General features: G+C 45.5%; 1 protein-coding gene across 1 annotated transcript; it reads left to right on the forward strand.

Moving 5' to 3' along the window:
* Window positions 1–7,200: 7,200 nt before the first annotated feature.
* On the forward strand, window positions 7,201–8,850 carry LOC123162211 (uncharacterized). Its single transcript, XM_044579995.1, has one exon. The coding sequence runs from the start codon at window positions 7,501–7,503 to the stop codon at window positions 8,737–8,739; it is 1,239 nt and encodes a 412-aa protein (XP_044435930.1). The 5' UTR covers window positions 7,201–7,500; the 3' UTR covers window positions 8,740–8,850.
* The last annotated feature ends 3,184 nt before the right edge of the window (window positions 8,851–12,034 follow it).

The following is a 12,034-nucleotide window of genomic DNA, read 5'->3' on the forward strand; positions in this document are numbered from 1 at the left end:
TGAGCGCGACATGAATAGCGATGGATATCCTAGGATTCAAGAGCTGGATAGCGGAGGCAGGGGCAGTGGTGGTTGCGAAGGAGGAGGAGGCACAGGTGCATGCCTATTTATTTGGTTTACTCAAATATCTCATGAATCGTCATACATACAACAAAACACTTTTGCTCATCCTGAGCTGTTTTTCGACAAGGAAAAACATGCTCTCACAACCCTTAACCACACACTATTTATAGATATATATAAGTCAAGGTGCATCCCAACACAAAATCATTTCATACATTTCTTGCCCAGTTCTCATGCATACATTGTCGTTCTTCAAAAGGAATATAATCTTCACAAATGAGAAGCGCATTTCGTTTCTGCTTGCGGGCCGCTTCATTCAATTCATATGGGTCTCCCTCAGCTACCGGAATGCTTAAGAAGATTCTCAAGTGAGATGAGCGGATCATGGATAACCCGTGAGGCTCATATCAACTAAAAACTCATAACAGAACACTTGTAGTTCGAGCTTTCCTAGCAGCATTTCATCCTTAACATAGGAGTAAATTGAAAAGGATACATTTTTTTTCAAAATGGAGCCGGCCTCTACATTTATTGATGCACACAACTATCTAATATTGAATTGTTTTATCATCCAAATTATCATGCAAGAGACAAAGGCTAGCAAAATAAAATGATGATTACATTATATGCCACCCTTATGCGTCACTAATCATATCATGGACCGCCATTTATAACAATTGAACATAACGCGGGCTACCATCTCCCATTGAATGCAGCTAAAGGCTTTAGACTCTCGCGCCTCTTGATACGTCTCCTTATCGATTCATGCCAATATTCTACAAATTTCACATAGTTTTGGCAATATTTTATATTATTTTCGGGACTAACATATTGATCCAGTGCCTAGTGTCAATTCCTGTTTGTTGAATGTTTTTTGTTTCATGGAATATCCATATCAATGAAGTCAAAACGCGATAAAAATTTACGGAGATTTATTTTGGAATATATGTGATTTTTGGGGAAAAGAATCAACACGAGACTATGCTCGAGGGGCCTACAGGCTCAGACGACGCACCCCCTACACTGGGCGCACTGGGCAGGCTTGTGGGGCCCCTATAAGTCGTTTGAAGGTGTCCTTCAACGCAAGAAAGATTATATCCGGATAAAATCTCTCAAAATTTCAGCCCAATCAGAGTTACGGATCTCTGGGAATTTAAGAAACAGTGAAGGTCCTGAAAACAAGAACATGAAACAGAAGAGAACAGAGAAAGATACAATATCGGAGGGCTCCTGCCCTTCAGGAGCTATGGGAGCCATGGACCAGAGGGGAAACTCTCCTCCCATCTAGGGGGAGGCCAAGGAAGAAGATGAAGGAGGGGGCTCTCTCCCCCTCACTCCTGGTGGCGCCGGAGCACCGCCAGGGCAATCATCGTGACGATGATCCACACCAACAACTTCGCCACCGTCAACACCAACTATCTCCCCCTCTATGCAGCGGTGTAACACCTCTTCTACCCACTATAATCTGTACTTCAACAAGGTGCTTAATGCTACATATTATTATCCAATGATGTGTTGCCATCCTATGATATTTGAGTAGATTCATTTTGTTCTATGGGTTGATTTATGATCGTGATGGTTTAAGTGCTATGTTTTATTTTGGTGTTGTCCTATGGTGCCCTTCATTTCGTGCAAGCGTGTGGGATTACCACTGTAGGGTGTTGCAATATGTTCATAATTCGCTTATAGTGGGTGGCATGAGTGACGGAAATACAAACCCGAGTAAGAGGGTTGTTGCGTATGGGAGTAAAGAGGAGTTGTTACTTAATGCTATGGTTGGGTTTTACCTTAATGATGTTTAGTAGTTGTGAATGCTTGTTAGAGTTCCAATCATAAGTGCATATGATCCAAGTACAGAAAGTATGTTAGCTCCCGCCTCTCCCTCATATAAAATTACAATAATGATTACCGGTCTAGTTGTCAATTGCCTAGGGACAAGTCCTTCTCTTGTGTTATAAAAATCTTTTTACTAAACAACTAACTTTTATTATCTTGCAAAGTACTTCTAGTTTTATTCTTACAAAGCAGTTCTAGCATTACACCTACAAAGTACTTCTAATTTATCATTCTAGGTAAAACAAACGTTTAGTGTGCGTAGAGTTGTATCTGTGATCGATAGAAATTGAAGAGAATATAAATTCTATCTTTAGCTCCTTGTTGGGTTTGACACTCTTACTTATCGAGAAAGCCTACAATTGATCCCCTATACTTGTGGGTTATCACCTCCTCACATGTTGTACACAGCAGCACATGTACGGATCCAGCTAATAGCCTTGAAGATAATCATGAGAAAGTTTGAAACTTTCGATACATTAAAACACATTTTTTGAAAATACGTGAAGCTTGTGTATCATTTCCTTTATAGAAGGAACCATAATTTACTACAAGAGGGGTAAAACACATGGCACGAACGTAGGAATGCATGAGCATGACACCCGGATTTGAGAGACAAAGGATGCTCATCCCGAACAAAGGATACAACAAAGCAAAATCCACCAATCCCGGAACTAGATGGGCATGGCGAACTAGCATGACGTCCAACATCTCCAAAACCAACACCAGGAACGTCGTGAGCGAGCAAGATAGTGCCTACAAGAAGGTGAACGGTGTCGTGACGCCGCCACCATCCTATCCGAAGAACCGGATATAGGGTTTCCCCTGATGCTTGAAGATGGGCACGGATCAAGGCCATGGCAGTGTCTCCAAGAAGGGAAACAACACCCGCGAGTGTCCCCGTTGCCACAACGGCAAGATGAGCAGGGATTTCACCCTAGCCCAAGGCTGAGCAATCCCATAGCCGCAAGAACAAGCTCCATAGATGATGAAGTCATGCTGTCCGTTGAGATCGCCACCTCAGAAGGGAGGAGTGGGGCTATGCCTGCCCTCGGAGGATGGCACCGTGTGCTGTCGAGAACGCGAGCTTTGGACCATGTGCCTGCCACCCAAGGATGAGGAGTGGAGGTGGACGGGGTCTGGGAGACGACGGGGGAAAAGAGCCATCGTGGGGATGCGAGGGCGGTCGACGATGCCGGCAAGCCAGGATCCGCATGTTACATAGATATGAGCTGTCGGGGTCAGAGTCGCTGGGACTCCAACAAGCCGAAGAAGCTACCGAAAATGCAGCAACTAGAATGTCAGGGCTGAAACCACGCAGACAGAGGGAGGCAGGGAATCGACATGTCGAAGACACTAGAGGACGCATGTCTAGAGCCACGGGTACTGGACCGACACCGAGAAAGGGTTCACCCTGAGCCCTCATGTGCCTGCCATGTGGCCAGGCTGGCGCGCCGCCAATGACAACCATCGGCGGGGAAGTAACAACCATGACCTCAGAAAGGAACTGTCCCATATCTCGGGTGGTAGAGGTGCCGCAACCCACGCCGGAGCACAGGGGAGGATGTAGTGGCCGAAGGGAACTGCCCTACCCCGCACCCAAGAGCGGATCTTTGGCGAGGGGTGTGCTGCGACCGAGATAATAATAATAAAACATTCATGAAAGAACCATTTCCAACTTCAAAACCAACACTCTTCTAGTAGATAGAAGGTAAGTTGATCACCTTTGTTTGGCATGCAACCAACATGATATTCACATTAACACTAATCACAGTTCTTAATAATCTTCTCACTGAATTGGCTGGTATCATGATCAAAATCACACAAGTCATAAATACTGCATCTCTACATGATTGAGGCTACCATCTTCCTTTCGGAGTGGCCTCCAAGCCAACACAGACATGACAGTAGGATGGAGGACAATTGTCACAAAGTAGTATTTCCCCATCTTTAGTGCATGTATAAACATATTGAATCATTTTCTGTATCAGAATAATTTGTCTCCAAGCGCACGATGTAGTGAATCTTTGGGCTTGTTTTCAAACATTAATTCAAATAAGAACTGTGTAAGGGACCTCCCATCCTTCAAAAACATATGAGCAGCGGTACCAAGTACTGCACCCAGCATGACCTCAAACCTGAGTGAGTAGTTCATTCCGTTCCATTTTATCTTTTGTAATGTCACCTTTCTTTGGCCGAGGCCCGTCACTTCTTTGCTTATAAGTAAGATTAACTCTTGGTAATATAGGAGTATTTATCTCTACCAACAAATACATAGTAGTTGCTGATATGGCATGATCCGTCCATAGAACCGAAGATGATTTTCTTTTCTTTGATTTTACATGACATGTTGGCTGAAACCAATATATCTTTTCTTTTCTGCAAAAACAATAGATCATCTCTCTCTCTCTCTCTCCCTCTCTCCCTCCCTCCCTCCCTCCCTCCCTCTCTCTCTCTCTCTCTCTCTCTCTCTCTCTCTCTCTCTCTCTCTCTCTCTCGTCCACTTAGTGTTATAAACATATCAGTGGTGACTCCCATAGCTTGCATTATTCTCCTTTTGACATCCTTGCTCAAGTATCCTTTATATGCTACCAACAGACATTTGTAGGACTGCCACAATGCATTCATTGCCTTTATCAGGAAAAAAGACCTTCATCTCCTTGGAGTCTTCAACATGATCAGCAATAATCCTTTCCCAATAGGATGTTTCCATGGTTGCATCAATATAGTCCATAGCTTGCATCAGAAAACTGCAGTAGTTGATGTGGATGCATCGGCCGGTCTTACTTTTCCACAAGTGGATCCGTGAGGCGCACTTGAGTGACACCTCAACTTTCTCAATAAGAGGTGACCTGCTACCATTGTCATCAACAAAATCAATGTATCTTGTAGAGTAGAAGTTGTCCAAAATACTAATGATAACAACCATGATCCACTTAGCCCTGATCCAAGCTAAAGACCTCGACTTGCTCACCTAGAAGAAGCTTTCTCTCCCCTGCCGCTGTGATAGGGATGGCTCACGCCTTCACTTTGCGATCCCGTGCAACATTGAGCGCGATTTCCATGGCGAGGGATAGACTAGGATTCGGGAGCTGGATTGAGGAGGCGGCGGGAGTGGTGGTTGGGAAGGAGGAGGCGGAAGCAGAATTGAGGAAGGCGGAGGTGGATGCCTATTTAATTGGTTTACTCAGATATCTCATGAAACATCATGCATACTACAAAACATTTTCATTCATCCCGAGCTATCATTCGACAACGAAAAATATGCTCTCATGACTCCTAGCAACACACTATTTATAGACATATATAAGTGAAGGTCATTCCAACAAAAAAATTGTCTCATACATTTCTTGCCCAATTCTCATGCGCAGATTAGCATTCTTGAAATGGATATAATCTTCACAACAAGGAGTGCAATTTGTTTCTGCTTGTCGTTCGCTTAGTTCGATTCGTGAAGGTCTCCCTCAGCTACGGCCTACGGGAACGCCGGTTTCAAGCGGATTTTGCAAGTGATGGGTGCATCCCAATACAAAACATCATCTCATACACTTTTTGTAGTTGCCATGCGTAGACTGCCTTTCTTGAAAAGAGAAGTCTTCGCATGAGAGAAGCGGTGTGTGTGTTTCTGTTTAGGGCTTGCTTCATTCGATTCGTCTGGGTCTCTCTTAGTTACGGTGATGCCGATTTCAGGAGGATTTCTCAAGTGAGATGAGTGGATCATAGCCAATCCATGAGCATGATGACAAACGTGAAAGGCTCGTGTGGTGACTAAAAACGTAAAGATCAAAACACTATCTGTAAATCTCCAGCTTCCGTACATGATCTGCATCCTCATCGTAGAGTAACTTTGCTCATTTCATCTATTACCATATCGGGCTCTGTGCTTGTTGAGTTGGGCTTAATTTTTTGACTTTAGAAATATGGGAGCGGCTAGTCACCAGCTGACTGAACAGAAAAACGGCCAATCGATTCACTTCTTCCTATCTCGACCGTTGGATAAGATTCAACAGACCACGCTTCGTGTTCAACCTCAAACCACAACTACTGTTTCTTTTCCTCCCACACCCGCCCGATGCAGCCCAGGCCGAACCGCCAGCCACCACCGCCCGCGGCCGGCGGCGCTGCCGCGCTGCCTCACTGCCTCGTCCTCCCCTCAACCTCCTCCCACCGCCCACCGCCGTCCCCACCCTAAACCCTAAGATAGATACTGGGGTAGTCTGCCCAACGTGCTTCTTCCTCCCCTCCGGCGAGTTTCTCCGTCCACTCCGGCTGCTTCTTCCCTTCAGCCAAAATCGATTGACCCAAAGTCGAAATTGAGGCGATTGACATGTAGCTATTGTGCAGAAATATCTATTGTTTGCTCTTGTAGTGCTGTCACCTTTCTGGACTTGCAAGACATATCTGGCTCCCTTAAACTTTGTGCAATGTTAACCATATGCATTTACTAGTTGGGAAAGGTGTGACAGTTCCCGGGTGCAGGGGCACCCTCATGAACAGTAACTTCAAAACAATATGAAAACAAAATCAAAAAAATCTGAAATTTTGGGGATCAATATGATCAATATTTTGATGTCCTTGCAAATTTTCAGCCAGAAATAACACTCGAGGAGCCCTCACAAAAAAATAAAATTACTGCTCAAAAGTACACATAACTTTGAACACTGATTTTTTTTTGTGAGGGTTCCACGAATGTTTTTTGATGCTAAAACTTGCATGAACATGGAATGTTTGATCATATTTGATCCCCCAGAGTTTCAGATTTTTTTTTTATTTTTTTTCATATTGTTTTGAATTTAGTGTTCATGAGGGTGCCCCTGCACCCGGGAGCTGAAAATCCAGTGTATTTAGTACTACTAGTTTGATCAGTGCGAGTCTCAGTCGAATATTTATCCTGGCTTTTGCTTGGTGCTGGTTCAGCGTGTGCAGGTTGTTCAGCAGGTTCACTGAACTCTGCATCAGCAAAATGTTCATCTGAAACCCACACTCCGATTAGTTCCAACTGCGGCGGGCGGCAGGCGGCGCAAGTGCCCTGGGGGCTGGGGCGGGCCGCCGGCATCTAGCATCGGGCATAGACGCACCAGCGACGGCGCTCGCCGTGCAGGGATTAATGATGCCGCATTAATTGCGCCAAGTAGAAACCGGATTCACCAAGCCTCTCTACCGGGGTCGAAACGGTTTCCCACCACCATACCGTGTACGTATCTCCAGAGTAGGAGTACGTTATAATCCCCTGCCTTTTCTGGCTAATCACGGCCTCAAGTGCTGTTTTAAACCGCAGCCAGCAGCCTGCAGCATCGTTTGTTTGGCGCTAAGCCAGACTGATGCAAGATTACGGACCTTAATAAGCCTAGTGCCTACTGCCTACTGCCTAGGCACTAGGTAGCACATGGCGGCCGGCGCGTTCGGGAGAGACGGACGAATCCGCCTCCGCCTCCGCCTCCGCCCCCGGCGCACAGAAGCCTGCGTCGCGTACTCTATCTATATATACCGGCCGCTTCGCCGGAGAGCTCCATCCAGCCAGCCAAGCCAAGCCAAGCGGGTCTGATCGGAGGAGCAGAGGAAGAAGCAAAGCACGCGCACCGCAGGTCTGCAGCCACGCCCACGATGCCTTGCCGCAAGGTCCCCATGAGGCTCATCGAGAAGGCGCTGGCGCGCGCCGAGACGCACGCCAGGAGGACCAAGGGGCTGCAGAAGAAGGCGTCGGAGCTCGCCACGCTCTGCGCGGTCCCGGTCGCGCTCGTCTGCTCCGCCGGCGCGGGGGCTCCGCCGCTCGTGTGGGAGTCGGAGGAGGGAGTGCTCGAAAGGTACCGGCGCGCCGTCCCGGCGGAGACCCGCGCGCGGCACACGCACCGGTGCTACATGGAGACGGAGCTGGGCAAGGAGAGGGCCAAGCTCGCCCGGACGCGGCACGGCTGCCCCGGCGCGCTCGCAGACTGGGACGCCGCGCTCAACGACATGACGCTGGAGGAGGCGCGCGGGCTGCTCGAGACCATCGACACGGTGCTGCGGGCCACGGGAGACAGGATGGAGGCGCTGGGCATACCTGCCGACGGCGGCCACGGCCCGCTCCAGGGTTCTTCCCACGGCGCCCTCATGCCGCAGAAGCTCGGGCACGGTGGCGGCAACCCCGTAGACATGGACGCCGCCGGCTTCCAGCAGCTGCAGATGGTATCGTTCCACGCTGGGAACAACGAGGGCCTACTCGAGCAATTCTCATGGGACGACCCCTTCCAGACGCAGCCAGGGTGCGGCGGCTTCCAATGCGTCGGCGGCAACTACTCGGCCGGCGGCGACGCGATGCTCTCGCCAGGCGTCGCCAATGCTGACTACAACTACTCGGCCGGCGGCGACGAGATGCTCACGCTAGACCTCGCCAATGCTGACTACAACTACTCGGCCGGCGGTGACGAGATGCTCACGCTAGGCCTCGCCAATGCTGACTACAACTACTCGGGCGGCAGCGACGAGATGCTCGCGCCGGCCTTCGTCAATGCTGACTACAACAACTCCTCCAGCGGCGGCGAGATGCTCGCGCCTGGCTTTGGCAATGCTGACTACGACTGGACTGACCTGACCATGTGGGCCAACGACGAGCTGTGCGATGCAGTCATGACACATGGGTGCTACCCTGACTTCGCCGACGGTACTCTGCCGCCCCATTACTCCGCTCAGGTCATCACCGGCGGGGACTACGTCAACACACCACCACCTGGCGGGTACGGGTACCCCATGGCCATGGGCGTGGGCGACAACTTCACTAATCTCGACCGCGACTACACGGCGCACTCGCAGTTCCAGCGCTTCGACACAAGCAGTCTGTTGCTAGGGGCAATGCAGTCATAATTTTGGAGCTAGAATATTCTCACGCATTTGAAGCTAGAATTTTGCAGATTTATAAATTTACCTGTATTACGTCCATCATTTGTACGGGAAATTTGAAACATTAACCATCAGTTATTATGGAACTTTCACGAAAAGAGGATGAGCTCTTCACAATGTCTTTTTTTTTGGACTAGGTAATTGCCCGTGCGTTGCAACGGAACATATGCATATTCTGGTGATTCAACATTAATCATGTTTATGATATACCTTTGAAATCCTCCACATCTGATGGAAATTGCACTACATATTAAATAAACATATTGCCCTTTGATATTTCAAGCTAACAATAATGTGTATAAATAATTTTCTAGTGTCACAAAATCAAAGATTATTCCAAGCTTTCAGCTTGCTTTCTAAGTTTCTCAATTTGCCGTTTCGTGTTATGTCATTCCAACATTCCCCTCAAACACAAGGATTATTGACGGACAATGCCTTGTGTTTGTGGAGTTAAACTGGATATATAAAGAGATATATACCTTGGCCAATTAGCCACGCCATCACCGATGCACTTCCGCCGTCGCCTTGCAACACTGCTCGTCGCTTCATCTTTCGATTAATTACAGGATACTTTGCATGGCCATAATGCATGCATATTCAGAGTTCCAATCATGGATACCAAGTTTCTTCAACCTCGTTTTCTCTGATGATAACACCTTCTGCAACCAAATCAGCATTCGGGTGATTCTACAACAATGATCCCTTTGTAACGTGCTGCACATATGTCTAAAAAAAGTGTGGGAAATTTCTTGAGGAAAGTAGCAATCCTAGTGTTCACTCTCTTTTTTTTTGCGGGGAATCCTAGTGTTCACTCTGATAAGTAGTTGGACCCAGGAGGTGCAAAATTTCTTGTACAAATGTCTAGAATATGTCACTAATTTACTTATATTCTTACTCGAAATATCTTTTGTACTTGTTGATCAACACATGCAAACACACTAAACTAACATCGAGTTCGGCCACGACCGGTTGCCCATGCGTGGTCAGGACTCACAACTGAATGGTGAATGGTCCACGACGACTCAAACGCCGAACATGCTGGGCGTCAATGGTCCACGACGACTCAAACGCAGAACATGCTGACGCTGGGGTTAATGGTCCACGACCCCAAGGAGAACACACTGGTGATGAGGTAACCATTGAAGGTAATGAGAGCATCTCAAAAATCTTCAAAGCTTAGCCACCAAAGAAGGAGAGGAAGGGACATAAAAGATGATTTGTCAACCTGGAAACGAAGACATTGCTCCAGTTCGACGTCACCTAGGCCCGCTGCCGGTATTTCCCTCATGCCCTGACCGCTGCTTGATCTGCCATGATGCCACGCAAGAGAGGAAACGAGATGGGAGAGGATAGGGTTTGGTCGGTGGACTACTGGCATCTGCATGGCTCCTGGGGTCGAGGGAGGCTGAGAAGAGGGAATGGCTAGAGGAAGAAAAAACCAGGAGAGATTTGGTAAGAGCAATTTTAGAGTGGAAGGAAATAGGAGATTGACCTGAATTAATTGTGTTATTATGCGTTTCCAAATAAGAGATTGATTGGTATACGTGAATTGATTGAATTGCCGATTACCAAGGATTGATCGCGAGGAGAGAAAATCGCTCGAGGGGATGGACGAAGGGCTGGGAAGGTAAGAGGGGAGAGGGAACGCTCCGTTTCTTTTAGGTAGTAGAGATAAATCTTCACAGTTCACAAAGTTCATGCTCATAAACTCCACAAGAGTAGAAACAATCGGTGTCGAATACGCATGTACTCCCTCCATTCCTAAATATTTGTCTTTTTAGTCATTTCAAATGGACTACAACATACGGACAGAATCATTTTTAGTTAAACAAATGTGCCTGTCATGTCTTATAGACAAGCACGTTTACCTCCTCGGTGCGTAAACACCCGATATGAAATAATAGTGATTGAAAAAAAGTCAAAAAATTCCAAAACCTTTTTCTATAATAAATTTGACCTTCAGTCATATTCATATAAAAAGTTTGTCCTAGGAAATAAATTCCATGATGTTGTTGTGAGAAAAACAACAACACTATATACAAGTTACTATTGACACTTTTTCCTTGAGATTTTGTTTTTTAGCCCTGAAGTCGGCGTGAAGTTTTTCCTTAGTGAAACTTTTTATACGAGTACAACAGAAGGTCAAGTTTATTTTAAAAATTGTTTTCAGTTTTTTACTTTTCTTGAAATTTTCCTATATCAGGTGTATATACAAGAAATACCCTTTGGTTGTTTGGTGTACATACACTTGACATGGGAAAAAGAATAGAAATATTAAAAAAATCAGAAACTTTTTTTAACAAACTTGACCTACTGTTGTACTCGTATAAAAAATTTCATGAAGAAAAAGAAATCTGTCAAAAAACAAAATCACAAGGACAAGAAGTGTGAATAGTAAGTTGTATACAATGTTGATTTTTTGTTTTTCCAACCAACAATACCATGGAGTCTTTTCCCTGGCCAAACATTTTATACGAATACAACAACATGTCAAGTTTATTTCACAAAAAGTTTTGGAATGTTCTGACTATTTTCATAGTTACTATTTTTTTTATTTAGGGCGTATATACACCCAGAAACCAAATGTGCTTGTCCAGTCTGATGGGAGGACAAAAAAGTGCAAATTGGAGCCGAAGAGAACCGAAGACATTGATTATTACTCCTTCGTTTTTATTTACTCCGCATATTAAAGTTGACTGGAGTCAAACTTTCTACAGTTTGACCAAGTTTATAGAAAAAATATAAATATTTACCATAACAAATCTATATGATGTGGAAGTACATTTGATAATGAATCTAATGCTGTCGATTTGTTATTGTATATGTTAATATTTTTGTCTATAAACTTTATCAAAGTTTACAAAGTTTGACTTTGACCAAATCTAATACGCAGACTAAATAAAAACGGAGGAAGTACAAACTGTGCACAAGAAAACTATGAGAAAATGAAATGCGTTGGTAAATGGAAATTAAACTCCAAGCGGGCACTAGCATATGCCAATTGATGGCGACTACATATACTCCTTCCGTTCCTAAATATTTGTCTTTTTAGAGATTTCAAATGAACTACCACATACGAATATATATAGACATATTTTAGAGTGTAGATTCACTCATTTTGCTTCGTATGTAGTCACTTGTTGAGATCTCTATAAAGACAAATATTTAGGAACGGATGGAGTATATTACAAAGTGTGCACAAAGCAAATACGTAACATGTCCAAAAGAGGAAATACAACATTATACGGCGTAGACCAAC

This window comes from Triticum aestivum, chromosome 7B, assembly GCF_018294505.1.
Source record: "Triticum aestivum cultivar Chinese Spring chromosome 7B, IWGSC CS RefSeq v2.1, whole genome shotgun sequence".
Taxonomy (NCBI): domain Eukaryota; kingdom Viridiplantae; phylum Streptophyta; class Magnoliopsida; order Poales; family Poaceae; genus Triticum; species Triticum aestivum.